Source organism: Acomys minous (genome assembly GCF_964271855.1).
Source record: "Acomys minous genome assembly, chromosome: 9".
Taxonomy (NCBI): domain Eukaryota; kingdom Metazoa; phylum Chordata; class Mammalia; order Rodentia; family Muridae; genus Acomys; species Acomys minous.
In genome coordinates, this window is record NC_140490.1 from 21,202,433 (window position 1) to 21,224,593 (window position 22,161).

The 22,161-nt window shown below is 44.1% G+C and overlaps 1 protein-coding gene across 20 annotated transcripts in view; it reads right to left on the minus strand.

The window, feature by feature from the left end:
• Positions 1–22,161, minus strand: part of ERC2 (ELKS/RAB6-interacting/CAST family member 2) — an 869,527-nt gene that overhangs the window by 188,604 nt on the left and 658,762 nt on the right. For 16 of the 20 annotated variants that reach the window (XR_014781666.1, XR_014781667.1, XR_014781668.1 and 13 more), the window contains 2 exons: positions 19,198–19,345; positions 17,578–17,706 (listed from right to left, as the gene is read on the minus strand). Coding sequence is in view for 14 of the 20 variants with exons in the window: in XM_084794830.1 (XP_084650956.1) it covers positions 17,578–17,706; positions 19,198–19,345 (277 nt within the window). In the remaining 6 variants the exon portion in view is untranslated. The remainder of the gene's footprint in view (positions 1–17,577; positions 17,707–19,197; positions 19,346–22,161) is intronic. The other 4 variants (XM_084794831.1, XM_084794832.1, XM_084794834.1 and 1 more) reach the window with 1 other exon arrangement.

A 22,161-nucleotide genomic window follows, 5' to 3' on the forward strand; every position in this document is an offset into this window, starting at 1 on the left:
CTCTTAGCAACCAGCATTACCAGTGTTTTTGTAGTTTAGTAAAATACAGCTACTTCCTCCAGGAGATCTCAGTTAGAAATCTGGCCCCTTTCAAATACTCAGGAATTCATCCTTCCTGACTGTAAGGAAAGGCATGGCTGCAGATATGCAAGCACAGCTGGCTAGAGAAGGAACGGTTCCCAGTCCATGTTAGGCTCTGAATCAAGGCTCCAGTGCCAAGTTCAAATCCTCCCCCAAGAGCTCAGGGGGCCTCGGCTGGATCAAATCACTGTCCATCTGAATTTAGCACTGTGGGCCAGAGATTGGGACAATCTCTTTGCTGGATCTTTTCAAGTTGAGAGTACAGCTCCAAGCTCAGGAAGTGTCCTGAGCACAGCGCTATAGTAATGTATAGGGTAAAGTCACTTTAGAAATATCTGTCTCAGTCTAACACAGTCAACTTGGTAATTATATAGGAGCTTGGACATTAAGGACCCAGACATAAAGGGCTGGGGTAAAAGTATAATTACAGCTCAGAAGCAGCTTGTGCCTGGGGACACTATACTACAAAACAACAACAAAGAAAGAACACAAAAATCAAGTGGTGCATTGGGTTTCCCCATTACTATTTTTGGAAAAAAAAATCCCATTAAAGAATAATGTACCATAATGACTATTCAGGAGCAGACAGGAGTTGGAAACTGTTAATAAACTAGGTCTTTAGTTCTCCAGTGTTTTAAGGTTAATGGACCAAGGTTCCTTCTGACTCTGAAACTTTATGGAACACTTTATTTGATATTTGTGCTACAGAGAAAAATCCTTCAGATATCCACATCTTATAATTGCATAACTAAAGGAAGCTATCATTTTATTCTGGGGGGGGTGACTGGGTGGAGATGCCTTAAAAAAAAAAAAAAGAGCCAAAACATATTCAACTCACTTCTATAAAGTTTGTACAGAATGAGAGCAAGCCCTGGGCGGGGTGTCTAAGATTCAGCAGGCTCGCGCGAGCCGAAATGACCCTAATATCTCAGGAGACATTTTATCATTAATTGAAAATTCTAGTTCCAAGCTTGCTCTGTGTTGACAGTTTTCACATCACACTCTTGCCTGAGAGAGCACAGCGATTCCCTATTGTCTTGTGCATCAGCTAGAAATGGTCCAGTTGCTGGGCAGGGCCAACCCTTCTCTCTCTCTCTCTTAACTACCTACCCCCTTCCAGCTTCCTCCATAGAAACCGAATACGGTCTGCCTCTAATTGCAAGCGTACACGGCATCAGCTTGACCCTGGAGCTTCTCTGGCCAGCAATAGCCCCTCTCCACAAACCCAGCTCCTTCAACCTTATCATAGCTGGGCTCAAGATTATTAAGAAACTTGCTGTTACCGGGAGTATCCTGGTTGAGTTAAGAAAGCTGGAAGACCTGAGCTGCTCTGGTAGCTGTGTAGCCTACTCTAAATTACTGACCCTTTGATTCAATTCAGATCGCAACTATTCTGTATATGAGGCACCACATCGAGCCCTGGAAAAGCTGAGGCTCAAAACCACTGTGCTTAGTATGTCTTTCTCCTTCCTTTCAGATTCTCCTACTTCCTCCTCAGCAATTCCTTTCCGAGGGCATGAAACTTTCTTAATCATAAAGACCTTGGGTCTGAAAACTTGCATGAGCATGTACCAACTCTGGCCCCAATGAACGCATGTGGCTTCTGTTTGGTTTGTTCTAGAATTAGTTTAAGTCCTTTGCATTTCACCCGTGTGAAGATCTGACATCCTGATATTACACCAAAATTTCAAGATAATGTTATAGTTTACCATCAGGAAGCTTTGGCTGTCCTTTGCCTTCTCTGAGCTTGACATAACAAATGACTGAAAATACAAGCGAGAACAAGAGTCTGCTTCGGGTGTCTCTTCGTAAGGCTCATGATCCACAAGTCAATCATAATTGATGCAGAGAGGGGTAAAGGTGTTGTGTGGGGGCCTTTTTATTCGTATCTGGGTTCCAGGGAACCATCAAAGGCAATATGGGTCTGCACACAGTCACAGGAACTGTCTTTGTTTTCATTACGTCCCATCTTCATATGAAAACAGGAGGATCATTTGGTGTTCTGCTCTTAGGAGAAGCCGAGGAATAGGGACAGCTACTAGGCCATATGTAACCACTCTCCTGACAGGCTGGGATGAAGAGTAACCTTCTTGCTCATTGTAGACTTGCCCAAGAGGATCCCTAACTCATTAAATCCACAAATCATCCCTGTGGAAGCAAACAAGCCCATTCAAATAGTGGTACACCCATAATACCAAGTGATTCAGTAAGCCCCAAACCCAGACAGAGCTATCAAATCCAATAGAGTCCAGTGCATTAAGAGTGACTGACCACCAAACTATGTGAGATGCAGATCAAAGAAAAGGAGAAAGATAATTGCTTCCAATCCAAGCAATTTTAAAATACTCAACAGTGGTTTTCAGTATGCAACTGTCTGGAGCCAGAAGAGGAGAACCTATTTCTAAGCATTTTTATTTTAACTTTTTTTTTTTTGGGTGGATTCAACACCAGGAGTGGGAGCAAAATGATAGGATATGCCTGAGGTGATGCTTAAGCCGATGACCTGTTTCAGGAGGGTGGAATGCCTGGCTGACAGCCAGCTGCAGGCCCTTTCCTTGGAAGATGTAAAGACCAAGTTTAGTAGGCCACTCTGCCTGTTCCTGGTGGACTTCGTCTGTGCTACGTAGAGTTGCCATTAAGTGGACTCGTCACATTGCCTCCAAACACTTTCCTCAGAGAACCTTTCTGCTTTCTGTAGCTTTCTGCTTTCTCCACTCTTTTTGGTCTTTGGTCAGAACATTAAAAGTTTCTCAACAGCAAGGTTTGATTTTTTTTAAGTGGGAAGAAATTTCAAAACTCAGATATTCTGGTTCATTTCAAAGACTCTGTCCTCAGCCACAGCCTGATACTTTCCTCCTGTGGGGGTGAGCCATAGTTGGCCATGATTCATCAGTTTCCACCAGCTAACAATAAAAAAATTATGTCCCATTCTAAAGAAACAAAAGAAAAATTAGAGTGGAGTTGTGTATTTCCTTTCCTCTCCCCAAAGAGAATCTGAAAAATAGATTCAATATGCCAAGTTAAGCCATGAGAACATATCCATATCTAGTAGGGGTTAGCAAATGTTACGTACAGCAATGAACGTGGCTTCAACATAATTTATATCCTGACTTCTAAGGCCCTGGGTTTAGCATGGTCTCATCCCAATCCTGACTCTGGAACTATTGTCGCTGTGTCGTCTGAGAATCCTCATCATGCCTGTGACAGGGTGGAGGCTCCTCCTTTATCAAAGAAAGTGTCTTTGCCCAGCCACCATGCACGATCCAGAAGCGACAGCTGGCTTGGTGGAACTAACTACTACAGCGTGGAGCACGGCCCTTTCCTTGCAAGTCCGAGCAATTTGTTCTGGGTGCAGTAAGCTTGACGTTGGAACCCAGTCTGTCTCCAGCCACAGCGATGTGTCCACCTGCAGCTTGGATGACTCTAGAAGCAATTCCAAATCACATATTTGGAGCGGGAAAGATGAAGAACTCCTAAGCTCTGGTCTAGCAGCTCTGGTTGGGTCTGCTCCATTCCATTTCTTATCCAGTCTTGCCAAAATCACAAGGAGACAACTGGGACATTTGCTCATAGTATCTGCTATTAAGATAAATCAGAAACACTGAAGTGTCCTAGCCTCATAAAAAATAATCCCTTAGAGATACCGCTTCACTCTCCAAAATATCAACTCTTTGCTCCCCTGACTCACCAAGGGTTGCATCACTAGAAAGCCCAGGAACACAAGGCGCTTCCTGCAAGCCAAATCCCAGCTCAAGAAGCCCCAGAAGGCCTCGGCTCAACGGGCCTTTTGTTGCCTGGACATGTCTGATCAGGGACGAAAGAAGATCACATTCTTTTCCCAGAAGGAGAAGGTCCATGCTCATCTGGGCTCTTAAAAGGAAAAAAAGAAAGAAAGAAAGGAAGGAAGGAAGGAAGGAAGGAAGGAAGGAAGGAAAGAAAGAAAGAAAAAACCAGTGCGTGCTATCCTTGCTTCATTTATGGTAATTTTGATAATTCATGGTCTGGCACCCCAAAGTGGTATGGATGAATCTGTTTATAAATGCTCATACTCAAACTACTCCTTGATCAGAGAACAGCCATGTAGACTCTGGCTTATGTGGAGACTGGGACCATCATTCCCATGAGCACAGCACTGCACTCTGTGGAAGCGCACAACAGCTCCATCCTGACATTTTAGAACAAAGACCAACACCCTACACAGCTGTAGCGCCTCCTCGTGGCTGTTAAGGATCTTGCCCCGCAGGAAATATTTTACATGCTGCTTCTCTGTGAGTCAGGTAGCAAACAATAGACCCATTCTATAGGGAGGCAAGTTGATCTGCTCACTCTCATCCAATTAGCGAATCTAGATGAGTCTAGATTACATTGGCCAAAGGAGACAGCTCTGGATCCTTCCCACTCCCTACTATCACAGAAATCTAGAGTCCTCACAGACTGCTTGTGAGGAAGACACAACTGAATTCTGACAGGAAAGAGCAGAAGTGATAAGCATACAGGCTCACTAGTGCCATAACTCACTTTACACATCTGCAAACTGAGCATGCGCCTGCTAACATCACATTGGTCAGTCTCCGTGAGGACTGGCAGCAAGTTAAACAAAAAGACACTGTTGCGCCTGGCATATTGTTTACTTAAGAGATGTTAGCGATGCTGACAGTCTGCAGAGTGATGCATCCTTTCTACTCAACTGGAAGCTCCATGGGAGCAAACACTGCCCCTTGCGTGGGCACCCGCAAGTCCCACTCATCTTCCAGGTGGCATACCTGTTGTACGTGTGCAGACTGCCAAAGCTCTGAGCAGCTTGGTGAACCCACCCTCTTCGCCTTACAGAGAAGCATAGAGCCCTTGAGAGACAAGAAAAATGCACCATCCAGGTTTCTCAGAGTCCTGGGATCAGAACTGAACTAGAACCCCACTTCCTAGATCCATTCTTAGATCTTGAACCTTCCGTGCCCGCCAGGACCTTCCTGGTGAGGTGAGGCATCTGGTTCCACTGAATTTTTTTTTCAAGGCTGGGTTTCTCTGTGTAGCCTTTGGCTGTCCTAAACTTGCTCTGTAGACCAGGCTGGCCCTGAACTCACAGAGATCCACCTGCCTCTGCCCTGAGTGCTGGGATTACAGGTGTGTGCCACCACACCTGGCTACAACTATTTTTAAAGACTTATTTATATTATTTTAAGTGTGTGTGTGTGTGTGTGTGTGTGTGTGTGTGTGTGTGTGTGTGTTGGGGAGGTTTGTGCACATGATTGCAAATGCCCACAGAGGTCAGAGGTATGAGAACTCACTCAAACTAGTGTAGCAAGCAGCTGTAAGCTGCCTGATGGGGGCACTGGGAATTGAACTCAAGTCCTCAGGAAGGAAAGTATGTGCTCTTAACCACTGAGCTATCTCACTAGCCACTCGCTGAAATGTTTAAAAAGCCAGCCACAGAGTCACAAGTCCAGGAAGCCCGACAGCAGACATTGCCTGGCCTTATGACCTCTGTATCTCCTACTTCCTCCCTCCAGCATGCAGACAGCAGAGCTGATGGTTGGCCAGCAAGCTGTGTTTGTAATTCTAGGAGTAGTTGCCCAAGAGAAAGAGGAAGTACAGCAGCCACAGGGTAGTTAAACAGTTAATGGAGGTTTCTGGACACAGAAGCACAAGCCCTGTATTTTGGCTTCTGTGGTGCCCCTCTCGTGTGAATTCTCATTGTTTTTCTGGGATGATAACTTTCCCTCTTATCTGAACTTGTAACCTTTACACACAGTTCCATTCCCAGACTATGTCAAGGATCACTAGGATGCAGACTTGGCTGGTTCTGCCCAACAGGCATTTCCTAAGGACCATATTAGGACAGAGATAAGCTAGTAGAGTTTGGATTGCCCTGTGCATTAAAAAAGAAAAGAAAAAAAATAGGAAAGAAAGAAAAGCAAAACAAACAAACAAACAAACAAACACAAACCTCCCAAATTTCATTTAAGCAGTGGTGTGGTAGGGCTCTGGCTCCCCCACCTTGTCAATTTGGTAACTGCACTCAGAGAGTAGACTGAAGAACAGACTCAAGTCTTTTGGCTGAGCTCATTCATTGAGTGCTCCCTCCCTGCACCGTGCTCCATAATGTAAGTGCTCCCTCCCTGCACACTGTTCTACACAAGCACCCTTTATTTTTACATAAGTTTTCCTTTGATGTATCTTTCTCAGGGAGCCCCTGCCCTGAAGTTCTTCAGAGATTATCACCATTATTTTTTCCCACACACCAACCATTACTCCACATCTGCTATGTTTGATATTTATATTTTGTCTCTCACTACTAGAAGACAAACTTCCTCAGGTCACGAGTTTTGCTCATTGTAGCATCCCCAGAGTCCAAGTAGTCCCAGGAAGATAGCTCATGCTCAATTAATACTTGCTTTCCCACACCTGCTCCTCCACGTCCGCAAAACAAAACAAAACAAAACAAAACAAAACAAAACTACCTCCCCTTGCTATTAATTCTTTCAACTCTCTGACAACTGGAGGAACTCATGGTAGTATCCAACCCACAGTGGTTACCAGCATGCATTTAGAATAGAGCCTGACAGCATTAAAGTAAGCAGTTGCCTGCTGCCTAAGTATTAGCAAATGACAGGTAGGGCTGGAGAGATGGTGCAGTGGCTAAGTGCACTGTCTGCTCTTCCAGAGGTCTTGAGTTCAATTCCCAGCAACCACTTGGTGGCTCACAACCATCTATAAGGTGATCTGGTGCCCTCTTCTGGCATGCAGGTGTACATGGAGATAGAGCACCAAATACATAGTATTAAAAGAAAAAAAAAACCGACCCTGTCAAAAAATAAAATAAAATAAAAGCAAATGACAGGTGTATTTGTAGGAAAGAGTTATTTCTCAGTTCTTTAAAGTCTTCAACAAACAACTTTAACTTCAGTAATTCAAGTTTGGGGCAGTAGTGTTAAGGAAAATAATTTTAAAAGGCTATATAATCAAATGTTCATTATGGCATGATTACAAAAGTACAAAGTAGGAACAAAGTGAAATCCCATGGTAGGAGAATGATAACAATTAACATGCTTTTGATGGCTTTCAGGGACTCAGGAAACACATACAATATAAATGTTAAAAGAGATAAGAGAAATCTGCATTCTTCAGTGTGCCACGAATTCATTCAAATGTGTACAGACAATGGAATGTAGGAAACTATAAATCTTAATGCCAGTTACTTTTCAGTGGTGGGAGTTATGAGTAATTTGGAATTTTTTTCTTTATAGTTTTTGAAGTTTTTCTAATGAGTATATCTTTTTTCCATATCAAAATATTTATGTATATGCTTTTTACCATAGAAAACTTCACATAGGAATGGCTACATAATTAAACCATAACTAAATTTTAACATAGTTTCTGATTGGTAAAAGTCGTCAAATATGAGAGAGTCTGAGACTTTTACATTTGCTTTTCAGCTTATTGTAGAAAAACAAAATAACAACAACACAAAACGAAGCAATACAACCTGTGTGTTTGCAATATGGAATCGAGTGAACAGGGACAGAATTCAACTGCAGCTCCATGTGCAGTCCTGTGCCTGGTGTCTGTCTGTAATCCCGCGTCTGAAGCCCAGGAAAGCACAAACTGGCTTGCAGAGCAATGCAGGTCCACAGCAGCAGCAGAAGTGTGAAGACACAGCTACCAAGGGACGAAGCACAAAGCCACTGCGAGGCTTTCATCCGTTTTGAACTTCAGCATCAGGGCGACACAAGGGCAGGAGGGTGGTTTTTTTTTTTCTTCCTTCATTCATTTGAAATGATAAGGTGAAGACAGCCTGAGAGGACTTTTAATTATAAGTGGCAGGAAGGGGTGCAGGAAGGGAGGGGGACGGAAGGAGGGAGGGGGCAGGGGAGAGGGACAGGGACAGGGAGAGTGATATCAGGATCAAGAGAAACCTGTTTTTTAAATATGTCAAATGATGAACTAGAAGACAGAAAAACTAATGAAGGAAAAAAAAAAAACCTTCTAAGCTGTTACCTTGAGGTCAAAACCCTGAGGGCCATGGTCAGGCAGGTACCAGCATCTCAGGAAAACCAGCACGCACTCCTGGTGGAATCCCTTGTGAAGTGGTCTGGTAATTTGGGAGCATCTAGGGAAAGGTCTCTGATCTGCACTCTGTCCTGGAGGCTGAGGTGAATTTTGTTGGAAGCAGTAATGAAGAGGTTAAAGTTGAGGGGATTTCAAACATGTCTAATCCAATAAGAGGCTTGGTAAAACATGCGTTATCACTTAAAGAATAAATGTTTAAAAATAGAGCACAGATGTGCCATTTGAGAGAGAGAGAGAGAGAGAGAGAGAGAGAGAGAGAGAGAGAGAGAGGGAGGGAGGGAGGGAGGGAGGGGAGAGGAGAGAAGAGAGAAGGAGAGAGAGGAAGAGAAAGGGTAGGGGAAAGGGAGGAAGGGAGGGAAGAAGAGATAGCATGTGAGAGACCTTGGCATCTGCAGGAGGTTCTCTGCTTGGCCCTCTAAGCCTACTCTTTTAGTGCATGCTGCCAATATGTAGGTACTATTTGGGGGCTTCAGATCCCAGAAGCAAAGTTGGCAAACTGCTCAGACCCAGCCCCCACATACATATTCTCTTCTTTTTCTCCTAGTCTCCTCATTAATATTTCATTTTTAGTTTGTTTTTGAAACAGATGGCTCAGGCTGTCCTGGAACTCATGATCCTCCAGTCCGGCTTCCCACAAGTACCCAGATTACAGAAGTACGCCACCACACCCAGCTCCCTGCCTTTCCAAAATGCCGGAAAGCGTGATGGTAAAGTTGCTTTCTTCAAGTTATTCTACTGAAGGAAAACAAGAGTAAAAGCTAAAAGCATATATGCTATTTCATTCCATAACTAGCATGTTAAATCCTTTGTTGTTGTGGCAAATTCCAGAGAGAAATGGTTTTAAAGGAGGAAAGACTTACTTGGCTCACTGTTTCAATGTGTATATGCTGGCTGTACTGTTTCTGCAAAGAGGCAAATGGAGCAGAGCTGCTCCCCTCATGGGGGCCAGGATACAAATAAGACATCCAAGAAAAGGTTTGTCTTTTAAGGGCAATCCCCAAGTGACCTACTTTCTTCAAATAGGGTATAGACCATACTTTCCCCAATGCCTCCTCATAAGGCCATTGTATTACACAAAGGCAGAACCCTTGTGTTGCAGACTCCTCTCACCAATGTGGGCAGCTTAAGACCAGATTTTCAACACATGAAAAGTGTTTAAAAGTGGGGTACACCTCATAACCAAACACTAACAACTAGAAATATTTATTCTAGGAAACTCTGAACATAATAGAGAGCATCCAAGTTAGATAGACATTTGTCACAAAAAGACAGGCCATACACTTCCCATCAGACAACTCTGAAATTTCTGCTTCTGCAAAGTATTCTTTGACCTTGTGTCCTCCTGTCTCTAACTTTTACTGGTAGTAGAAGCCATACACGCACAATCCATGTTTAAGGACAAAGTCACTATCTTCATATCTAGGGTGCTGACATATATCAGAGGTGTGCCACCCATGCTTAGAAACAGGAGATAACATGTTTGCAATGTTATCTTTCTGCTCACTAAAGTCCTTTTCATGATTTAGGAAGATATCCTTCTAAAGACTAGAAAAACAGATGAAGTTAGAGAAAATACTTGGCCCCTACAGTTTTGGACATACTTAGGGTCACACTACTGGGCCAAATGGCTTCCTTGAGTATCAGGGTTGAGGCATCAGCCTCAGGGAAGGGAAGTATCCAAGTATAGGATATTAACATTTTTTAAACTAACACCAGGTTTTGCCTCCTTGGGAACAGTCCACCTTTGACCTGTGGAGAAGGGATCAGAGTATGTTTTAAAGGGGTTCGCTGGCATAAACTTCAGACACACATGAGATATTGAAGTCAAAGACAGAGATGTGGCTTCATTCTACCAGGGGGACCAGGAATAACTTAACCCAAGGAGAGTTGGCTGAAACATCCAATGCATTTGCATTGGGGCAATTCGATCTGGAACAGGCCTGTGATACATTACAATGCCGGGATCAAATCAAGCTTTTCTGGAGCTCTTCCAAGCACAACAAGAGGCTATGGGAACCCTACTGCATGGAGCTCCTCCACTGCTGTTTAATCGTGCTTGTCTCATGAACCATAATAGTCATTTACATACAATGCAAGAGAAGCAGAAGTGGGCAATAGCATTCCTTGGTCTCAGTGGGAGGAGACAGACCTGGCTGATCAGTGAATCCACTCTGGCTTTCCCCTCAATGCATCCACTTATGATCATATCTGGTTGTGACTAGCATCCCAGATTCATGGGGCTCTCTCCTGGGAACACTGCAGGGTGGTCTCTGTCTTTTGCCATTCATGGCCATATCTGTTTAGCCAATCATTGAAGGCAATGACTTTCAACCTAGGGGTTGAGGGTTTCACGGCAATGAAAGTCCTGATTTTCAACCTAGGGCGAGTCAGGGACTGAGTCCTTTGTGCTGGTTGGGCATGGCCACCCAAATGTAACCAAGACACAGGCTCTCTCTGCCAACTCTTGGGGAAACACAGTGAGTAAGTGAACTTGTCTTCTCCTCCAGTGCCTTGCTGCTCCCAACTGACCTGTGCATTTCCTGATGGCTCAGAGTGATGCCCAGATCTGGGAGGAAAGGAAAATAAAACCAAAGCACAATCTATCTCTGATCTCAGAAGTATTCTAACTGGTTCTGAGAAATAAGCTGGTTCTAATTTTCACTAAACAATGGTGTCTGGCCCTCATTTAAAAAAGGCATTTTCATCAAGGATGTGCCTATCGGTGCTTCGGCAACAGGGAAGCATTTGGGAATAAGGCTTAGGGGGTAAGATTTAGATTTAAGCTTTCTTCAAAAACCCTTTAGCAGCAGACAAATCCAATGGTTTCAGAATTAATTATTTTGAAGTCAGTCCTGTTTTCAAGGGCAAAGGAAAGGAGTTGGGGGTTGGGACTGAATTCAACCAAAGACAAAAAGATAGTAATTTTTGATAATTTTTAGAACTCCCTAGAGGAAGGAAAGAAAAAAGAAAGAAAGAAACAAAACTTAACTCATTCTCAATTGAGAGCCACCCCCCAAACTACAGAAATCTGGAAGTCAGGTTTCTTTTTTTTTTTTTTAAAGGTAGGGCATATCATTAGAGGTATATGCTTGAGAAGGAGGAGAAATGGGAGGAAATCAAAAGTTAGATTAACTCAATGTCTCCTCTATCACACTATGTTTAATCTTTTATCTTAAAACATCAACAACAACACATCACAAGGAGAAGGTTAATCTGCACAGCTCTCTTACTTCTAGAAACAGCCCAGTGTCAACACTCAGGGGAGCATCATAAAGATTCTTTCATTTTCAGGCATAGCTGGAATTTCTGAACTCATTTCATGTCACCTCTGGATTTCCTGACAGCTGTTGAAGAGGAGTTAAGGTATTTCTCAGCAAATTGATTTATGAGACACTCAGAAGTTGCCAGGGATGGGATGGAGGGGTCCCTGACTAATGAGAATTCTCTGCTACCTCTGGGATCTGAGTGACATTTTACTCCAGAAGGCTCCAAGACACCGGAAGGAATTAAAAAAGAGAATAGGAAGCAGAGAGTCAGGAAAAGGGCTTGAATTAGCCAACCTTTCAAATGTTTAGGGCCTGAGATGAGGCCCCACCAAGGGCCTTATGACGTGGCAGGAAGGGGGGAGTACCACTGTGAGCTTTCTAACAAGCCCTTGCAGAGCTTAGGCTACTAGAGTAAGACTTTAGTGGTGGAATACTGTCCGAAGGGGATGTGGTACCACCGATGGCCCATTTCTTTATAAGCTGCCGTGCTGGTTTTCTCATTCATTCACACCCCCAACAAGTGTCTGATAAAAGCCTACTGGAAGCCTACACTCGTGCTAGCTCTGGAGATAAACAGTGAGCGCCACGAGGTCACATGGGCATCTTCTCTTTTGGAGACCACAAACTAGCAGGGCAAACATTCATCTGTGACAGGGGCTAAGAGCTAGATACACAAACAGTACAAAAGGATAGACTGCACAGGGTGATCCAGCTAAGAGGGTTCCAGAAGGCTTACTTGAAGAAGTGACATGGCACTGACGTTGAATGAAAGAGCCAGGGGAAAAAAAAAAAGAAGAAGAAAAAAAGAAAAAAAAACATGTTGCAGGTAAATGGAAGGGCATGTGCAAGGCAGAGAGAACACTGGTCTCAGTTTGTCTTCATCCTGATGTCAAGGAGAGGCAGGTGAAGGTTTCAGCAGTGAAGGCTGCCAGGTAGTGAGAACCAAATGAGACATCTTTAGAGAAATTCGGTTCTGATCAGTGATGTAAAGAACGGCCCAGCTACCTGCTATACTCCTCGGCCTAGACACCACCACCATAGAGGGAGGGGGACTGCAGCCAGACTGCAGGCAGAGTGCCGAGGCTGAGAAAGTGAGCGAAGCCTTCTGCCAAAGGGCCTTGCTCTAGCTAGCATCAGCTGAACATCTCAGGAGAAGAGACAGCCTGCTATGAGTCTTGGCTGTAGCCTTAATGAAAGCGGCAACGCTTCTAGAGTCACAAGCCAACCGCTGGGAATCCTTGGAGGCTACAACACTGGATGCCGATATGCATGTGTGGAGGGACCTAGGGCTGTGTTAGTATGTTGTGCTTTGTGATTATGGAGAATGTCTAGCCCAGAGCTAGGCCAGTCTCGAGAGTCCTGCACAGCTCACCTCACCTCACCCCATGCAGCTTGCTCCATCCCACTGCAGCCCATCCTGCCCCACTTGCATCTGCCACACTGCTACTCGGCCAGCTCACCTCTTGTCCATTCCCAGAAGCCTATTGGCTTGCCTACTGCTTCCTGAGTCAAACCTACTGTAATAGTTTTACACAGGCAGTCCCTTCCACATGATAATCCTGTCAAGCTCCTTCTCTTCTTGCTCTACTTTGGCTCAAAGCTCTCCTTCCTGAGGAAGCTCTTTCCATTTGTCCTAATTTTAATTCTCTGCCTCCAATCTGCCCCCATCTGCTGCCCTCCCTCCTGTTCTTCTTTACACTGGTTTATATTTTATTTTGTTTTTTACCCTGCAGTTACTAATTTTGTTGTTTACTGCCTTTATCCCACGATTAAAATTAAGTTCTGTAAGGAAGGTGTCTTCACTAATTATAGTTCCTAATATATATTTCAAAATTGTCTGTTACTCTAAGACACAGTAGCTACTCAGTAAACACTTGCCACATCAAATACCTACAGGGCACTCAGCCTCACCAGAGACTCTCATCGGAGCCCTGAGGTACTGGGATTGGCTTCCTTGGACGGCATCTGTGAAATGTGAGACCAACAGCCTGTGCAAGGTGAGGAGTACATGTACTGGCTTGGGTTGTCTTTCTCCTGATCCCTAGGAGAGCTAAAGAAGACCAAGCCTGCTTGCTCAGCAGTTTGACTTCTTTACATCCTGATTGTAGCCCCCTCCCTCATTGCCTCCCTATCTCTCTCTCCTCCCTTATACTCTCTCCCTCCCTCTCCTAGTCCTCAAAAAGGGGAGCCCTCCTCCCCTAACACCTGACCTCAGCCTATCAAATTTCACCTGTACTACCTGTATCCTCTTCCTCTGTGGCCTGGCAAGGCAGCCCTGCCAACGGGAAGTGATCAACACTGGGGGACCAGAGTCCATGTCAGCAGTAGTCTCTACTCCCTATAGTGTGGGACCCACAAGGGGACTGTGCTGCCTATCTACTACATCTGAGCAGGAGGTCTAGGTCCACATCATACATGGTCCTTGGTTGGTGCATCAGTCTCTGTATTGTAGTGTGGTTATCCTGCATTATGTGGCTAATATCTGCTTATGACTGAGTATATACCATGTGTGTCTGGGTCTAGGTTACCTCACTCAGGATGATCTTTTCTAGTATGTGGTATTGTATCCATACATACAACTCAATTAGAATATAAGGTTTACTTCCAATACTTTGAAAGTTCTATTGCAGGCTTTTTAGGATAATTAAGTAATACAAGTTAATTGTCAGTTGACCAAATCATGGTCATGTCAATTACTAGTCTATTTTTATCACAAGAATTCATATCTTAGGTTTTACAGATAGATATGATTCTATAGATACAAAAGGTAAAATAGTTAGATAAAGTCTTCAAAAACCTCAGAGATATACAGAATATGACATTTAAAGATGTTTTTATGATTCTTTGACAAGACAGGTTAACTGCTGGCAACACCCAGCCTAGCTCAAAGAAGATGTTGAGCATCAAAGAACCTCCTTATGGAAATGGCTTCAAATGTGGCAAACCAGCCACTGGGGAATTCTACCTAAAAATGGGCAAACCTAGATGCAGGCAGAGTCGACAGCCAAACTCTGCTAAGATAGGGTAAGCAAGTCCTCAATAGTTCCTGCCTCACAAATTTGTCTGTCAGATATATTGGGTCAGAAGGCTGAAGATGATGCTCCAACATCATAGAAAGTCTTGGGTGACTGTTAAGGCAGGAAACTGTCTCTGTCATTTTCTTATTTTGGAAGCTGCTAACCTGAACTTCCTGTTTACTCAGGTAATTAATTTTTATTCCTTCTCAAGTCTCTGATGGGGTTGATGGCCAGTTAGTTTAGTTTTACAATTAAGCTTAGTTGTTTAGGGGTTAAGATGTTTTTAGGTTTAGATAGATGTTTTAAATTGATAGAGATGAGATATGATAGATATTGATTCACATTCAAAATTTTAGACTCACTAAGATAGGAAAGATGTTTTCTTCAAGGTTGCCGAACTCAAATAGACAAAACATTATGAATGTAACATAGTTAGAATTCCTGATTGTTTTGTGGTTCTTCTTGCTGTATGTAGTTTATTGTATTTATATGGCATAAGATAAATAAATGTGTAAAAAAGGTAAAGATAAAGAAGGCCAAGCCTGTGCAAGGTGAGGAGTACACTGGCTTGGGTTATCTTTCTCCTGATCCCTAGGAGGGCTAAAGAAGGCTAAGGCTACTACAGTATTCAGTAGCTGTGGACCCCAGCTCTGCATTGCGGGATGGGTGCTATGGTGGCAGTTAAGCCCTTTGGCCTCTTGGAATGCTGGCTTGTCAATTTCAAAAAGATGTTGCTGCATTTCTCATCATGGTAGAAAAACAAATGAGTCCCCAGACCTAGTAGAGAGCTTGACATAACACGATCAGGCTGTAAAGTGAATAAACGATAAATTAATTAGTAAAAGAGATAAGATAGCCGCTGGTGAGGAAAAAGGACACAATGCTTTGTGTGCGTATGTGAGAGTGCGTGTGCATGCATGCATGCATGTATGTATATGTGAGTGTGTGAACATGTGTGAAAGTCTGTGCATGAGTATGTGTGTATGCATGTGTGTGTGTGTGTGTGTGTGTGTGTGTGTGTGTGCGCGTGGTGTGCACTTGGCATGGTGCTTGGCATCTAGTAATCATGCATTCCCACGGCCAATGTTCTTTGAGTGCCTACTTTCTGCTGAGTGAGGCTCAGTGACTGGTGATTCATGAATGAACTCCTGTTCGGTCACCCAGGACTGGACAGTAGAGAGGCTGTCTGACTAAAATGGCGGTTCGTATAACATGGTATATCTCGTGAACCAGAAAGCCTCACTACCTGTTCAGACACAGAGGCAGCTGGCCCCATGACCTTCCTTTCAGCCAGCCAAGAAGTGAAAACAAGAGATCTCGGCTCATCTTCCCTGGCTAGCATCAATCTCCACAGGCTGCATCCACAAACCAAGCCAATTTAATGAGCATTATGGCTGTGACAGGGCTCTAGGGCTCTAGGGCTCTTTCCATGTCTGCTTGGTGTTCTCCAAATGCTTGAGAGCTAGGAGAAGGGGAATGGGGAGGCTAGGGGCCAGTTTCCCTCTGCTCTCTCCACCACGCTTCAACAGTATGGGCTCAGTGGGCTGTTAGTCCCATCTGTGTACGTGGCAATGGCAACAACAACAACAACAACAACAAAAACCAAACATTAAACTGCCACTGAGGACCAGGTGCTGAGAATTAGTATTTGTAGTAGCAGTAGCAATAGCAGAAGGACTAGACCACATATATACTACAGCCCTTGTTATGTGCCAGGCACATGCAAAGCACTTTGCGTACCTTCCAAGTCCAGTCTGAACCAGTTTACTAAACATCAGTAAGGAAGAAAATGAACATCAGGGAGAAATCTACAATCCTCCAGATACCTAGTCTAGAAAACAGATTCAAAGGAAGCAGTTCAAGCCGGGAGATCTTGGTAAAATTCACTTAAGACTGTGTGGCCTATACAACATGCCTAGCCTCTCTAGACAATGCCTTTCTCTCTCTAAGGGCATACCCCCCCCACCAGTTACCTGGGATTTGATGAATGAATGCATGCAAAGACCTCAGATTCATTCTTAGCCCATGGCACAAGTTGACAACTATTAGACATTACTTATGACATAATCAAACTAACTAAGCCTAAGAACTCCAGGATGACATTGTTTTGATATCTATGTATTAAAGCAACTACTTCAGGCTTATAAAGTTCAAGAACTTCACAACTTCTGGAAATACCTTTTTACTTGTCATTCTGCATGTGGCAGGGTATATGTGGGGGCAAGTGAGTCCCAAAGCCCAAGGCATCCTACCGGCTGTGGGTCTTTGGGCTACATAATTCCACACCCTTGAAACTGAGTTATATTTATTCCCTTAAAAAGAGAAAATTCTGACCCCTATGTGCAGAGCTGCTATGATGATTACAGGGGAAAAAAAATCTCCGAGAGACCCTGAACACAAATCCTGTACCACAGCAAGCACTCAAAAAAAATGGGAGCGAGAACTAACTTTACAAGTAAATGACCAATTATTCTTAGAGTCATAATCACTTGCAATGGAGATACCAAATGTGGGCTTTTTATCACTGTCTGGTAGGTGGGGCAGGAGGAAAGATTTCAAAGCTACACATATGGCTAGAAATCCACCCTCCTCTTTTGCTTTCTTTTTCCATAAAAAAATCCTTCTAACTTTGCCTCAATCAAGGTGGAGCCTAACACACACACTAGGATGTCTGAGTGTCCTATACCTCCAAGCTGAACCTGTCTCAAGAATGAGGGCTCTGCACGGTTTCCCTCAGTTCTTACTGCATCCCAGAATGCATTTTTTATGATGCTGAGGGAGAAAGAAAAGCATCTTAAAAAATGTCTTAGTTGTCAAAGTAGAGGGTGATATGAAGAAAAATAAATGTACCTAAGAGATAGAAAGAAAAAACAAGGTCCAGTAACATGTCTAGCCCCTCCGTGGCTTGGCAGACTGACCAATCTATTTGACCCTGAATAGTGGCCACCGAGTTTGGAACCATTGGGGAAGTATAAAACACAAGAAAATGATACTGCAAATCACAAAATGATGCTGTCTTCTGTGGTCACAGACTTCATGGCCACCAAGTCCTAGAAATCTGCACAAGAGGTGACAATCAAGATAGGAGGTAGCTCTGCACTCCCACCCGCCTCAGTGGGGGTGTGTTTCCTTAGCAGCTGACTGACCTGAGACCTTTGGCTCATGTATGCATCGTAGCTGGACCCGTGGTACTTGGCCGTAAAATCTGGGCTGTAGCCAGCATCGCAAGTGCACGGTATATTTGAGCACGGGGGCTGTTTCCTAGGCCTATAAACCTGTGGGAGAAAGCTACAATGGTTAGGTGCAGGAGGGGAGGATGCTAGGTGCTCAGGGAAGGAATCAGGGAGAAAGCAAAGGATGCTCATCTTGACTTTCTGAGGCCAAGTGATTGGAAAACTCAGTGTAGAAGATGCACAGCTCCAAACAAAGAGGTCAGATAAAAGCAGTCCCTGAGCCTGGGGGCCAATGCTAGTGAGGCACGCCACCCCGTGGAATGACCGCGATGGCTGGCAGCAACTGAGACCCTCCCTCTGGCAAGGAGAAGGTGCCCAGGCGTGGCAGTGTTCTCTCTCTGTCTTTCAGCAAGGCAGTCCCTATAGGAAATGGACTCAAGCTCATTGCCAAAGAATGCCTTTTCCTTCCCGAGGAGGGGAAGAGTTGGCATTTTGCAGGCTGAGGAGGCTTTAATCCAAGGTACTGTGTCCAGGACAGTTCATCTAAGCAGCCAAAGTGTCAGTCCCAGGACCCCAAATCCATGTAGACACTCTACATGGTAACCATGTGCCATTTGGAGAGTTTCAAGGCCACAGGTTCTGGGTGAGGTGTGGCAGTCACCTTATGAGGCCCCATACCACTGAGCTGAGTTGTTTTTATTAGAGTAAAAATCTGAAGGAGTATTTTTAACCACTGCTTTACCAAAGTTCTCAGCATACACAGAAGTGACTTGCCCACCCTCCACACATGTTGGGGAGAGAACACAGGCATAGGTAAGTTCTCTCTACCACTGAGCGACACCTTGGTCCTTTCCCAAGGTATGTATGGAGAAGAAACAACATCTGTAGATTTCAGTGATGGTTTTCCGGTATACTTCAGATACAATTAATTTCTACTTAAGCTGCTTCCAGAAACCCCTCCACAAAGCAAAGAGCTTTCTGTAAAAGTTAGGACTTGTCTCTCTTTCCATTTCTGTAAGGCAAGCACAATGGCCTAGAGAGAAGGAATAAAGGATAACGGGGCTGAAGGGGTGACTATAAATTAGACTAAATAATGGGAGACAGGTCTCTAAGCCTAGTCTAGTGGGACCAGAGCCGGGAGATGCTCCGTCACTGAAAGATACTGAGGGAAACAGCTGAAGAGCAAAAGCTGGAAGAGGAGAGAGAAAGGAAGTAAGTTTTGGAACTAGATGAGGGGAGTTCTTCCTAGAGCCCAGAAAGTGAGCAAGATCCAAGGGAAAGAGTCCCAGAGTTTAACGAGGCACTCCTAGGATTTAATTAGAAAACGGAAGTTTACTGAAAGGAAGAGAGCTGAGAGAGCTATGCCTGCAAAGATGATGCTAATATAAAAGAAAGAAAAGCAGTGCCAGCTGCAAACCACACAAGCCGGGCCGCCGCATGCACATCAACACAGAGCAGCAGGAACATGGTGTTCTAGCGACAGTGCAGGCTGTTTCGCTCCTACCTGGTTGCAGCTGCTTGAGCAAAACCCAGGGAAAGCACCGAGGAGGCCCCAGACCCAGCAAGACACACCTTGCGTGCAGGACGCCCCACCTGCTGCTTTAGCTGATGCACCAGTCGGTCTTTCTCTCGCTTCAGCGCCATGACTTCATCTTGGGTCTTTTTCTTTTTGGAGGCAGACAATTCCAGCAAGGCAATGTTTGCATCTTTTTCGCTGATGGCCGCAAGTAGTGCTTCCTGTCTGGTGAGATAGAGATGATTGTGATCCTTTTTTTTTTTTTTTCAAAATGAGAAACACAAACAAAAAAAAAATTCCTCAAATAATTGGGATTTGTAAATTCAGTTGAGCCGCGAACTATTTTCTGTGTGGGAAAAGAAATATCCACAGTACTTAAGGTGAAGCACATTTTGCTTTCAGGTGGTCAAGGTAGCTGGGTCAGAATCACTAAGCCTGGCTCATTGTATCATGGAGAGAGTTCTTTCAAAGGCTTCAGAGATACAGCTGTAAATTAGAAATGGGAAGGGATCAGGATGAATGTGTATTCCTAACACAGCTCTACCAAGCCACCCATCAAGCCGTCCATCATCTGCCAATAAGGCTCCATGTCTCCAAGGCAACAAAACCAGGCAGCAACTTCATTACCACATGGCATGTTTTCATCCCATGTCAGCTAGGGAGCTTTACAAGGGTCTCATTTCCATTTTCAATTTATTCAGTTAATGTGACCCTTTTTTTTTCATTTCATAGGCACTGCCTGTGCCACACAGCTCCTCAGCCTCCAGATTTTAGGCCCAACGTGTCTCCAGTTACCATCTCTCACAGTGATGCCCCACCTGCCACCCTGTACCCCAGTTTAGAACTTGCCACATCATACCATTTAATTTTCCCATGGTTCCCTTCGTCACTTGACTTGACAGGAGAGCGTGCATTTATTACTCGTGATGCCCTATCAACTTAAGACCTCATTTATCCTTAGTAGTTCCAGCTTCTAGAAAGAGCTGTGGGTGATCAGAATCATTGGTTCTACTAATAGATGTGCTCAGTTTTTACGTTTTATAAACTTCAAAAACATAATCATTCTTCCTCTTCAAAATAAGAAATCCAGAGACTGAATGAAAGATGGCTCAGCAGGTAAAGGTACTTGAGCCATGAGCCTGACAACCTGTGTTCAGTTTCCTGGGACCCAAGTCCACAAAGTTGTCTTCTCATTTCCACGTGAACACTATGACACGCATGCTACCCTCACCCATCATGCATCCAAGGATGCGCATGTACATGCATGTGCACATGCACATACAAACAGAAACACTACTAATAAATAAATATTAAATATTTGCCTCAATTTATTTATGACCGCTGGCTATTTGGAAGTTTCAAGTGGTTTCCTCCCATTTTTTTTAAGAGTCGCTTTTTAGAAATATACTTGTTACAAACTGCACCCTGGGATGGTATGGGGCATTTTTTGACAAGCAAATGACTTTCTTGGGTGTGTTTCATGGATGCTCTTCTCTGTCCCCACCACCTGGGTCCCTTATGAAACATTCTAGATGCTTCAGAAGACCTCATAGCTCTAGGGGAGGCTTGATCATGGGAATTTTGCATGCATATAAGTTCCAACACTAAAACCTGGTCATGTGTTTGGGCTGTATTTTCTCATCCCTATTATCAGAATTGCCTTCTTCTAGGTGTTTGGACAAGGAAATAATTATTTATCTCATGCATTGGTCCTTCTGGCCTCTTCTAGTGCCAGGTAGTACTCTGCCAGAAGCTCCACCTTTCAAGTGAAAACTGTTATAGCTCAGACTACCAGCTTCACTAGGCAACACCTTGAGATGGCCGACCTGCCCATCACTGCTGCGCTGACGAGGCTGCGCGGCTGTCCAAAACAAGGAGAGCCCACAATGATCAGGGTTATAGCCAAGGCTTAGCCCTCACGGACTTCTCACAAATACATTTTAAAAAATGGTGATTGAGAACTGCAAATATTTTTATTTGACGTTTTCGAATGGCTGAGCCAAATTCCTCCAAAAGGTGGGAAAAGCAGAAATACTTTATCTAAACCTTGCGATCTATTCCAATGTTACTCACTTTTCTCTAACAGGCTGAGATACAACACGCAGGGCACTGCAACATTTCACTCCTACCCCTAAGCTGACATCAACAATCATTTTCCCCTGTGAGTGTTAGGAAGCTTGCGGTAAACTGTGCCCTGTCCCTATGGATATTTCCTTTATATGTTGCCATTTAAGTCTTAGCGGTGATAAAAGTCTTAGTGGCATGTGAAAACATGTAAGCTTGCCGAGAAACCGTTTGTCAGGAGTCTTGCATTTCCATACATTTTAGAAGCAAAGACATTATATTTTTTTTCTGATAAATCTTCCCAGGATATTTGTATAGCAATAAGCCTTGGAGGACACAGGTGGCCTCTCTCTGGGTCGGAGGGGAGATATGCTTACTATGCCATATTATTGTGGTGCACAATGGGCAGGCATGCTGTTGCCTATTGTATAGCGCTCAAGCTCCCTAAGATGGGGGGGTTGCTATCTTGCAATACAAACAACTGCTCATCTGGTCTCTGTGGGAGTAGATGCAAACACGCTAATACTGATCTCTGGGTTACCAGCAATAAAATCCTTTATCTCTTCTCATCTCGGGAGGTGGGGCAGCCTGCTGCATGCCACCATAGGCGGTCTTAAACTCTCCCTAGTTCTTGAGATAGGAGTGAATAAAAAACAGGATCCTGCATGGTGATGGTGCGAGATGTGGACTGACCTTTACCAGTTTTCTGCTTAGCCCTTCCCACGTCATTCCTCCCTCCTGCAAAGTGCCATCAGACTGAAGGTTCTGAACTGTAAGCAAATCCTCGAAGTCAGCAAGAAACAGCAGGTACAAGCCTCCGAAGCTTTGGAGGTGTAAATGTCTGCAGCAAAGCTATTTACGTCCTGTGTGTCCTTCTCAGCCCTGATGTTTAGATAGGGGCACAGAGTTTTCACATGTGCAAGTCTGGGACAATCTAGCTTCACTCTCACTAGAAAAACGTCAAGAATCTCCCAACA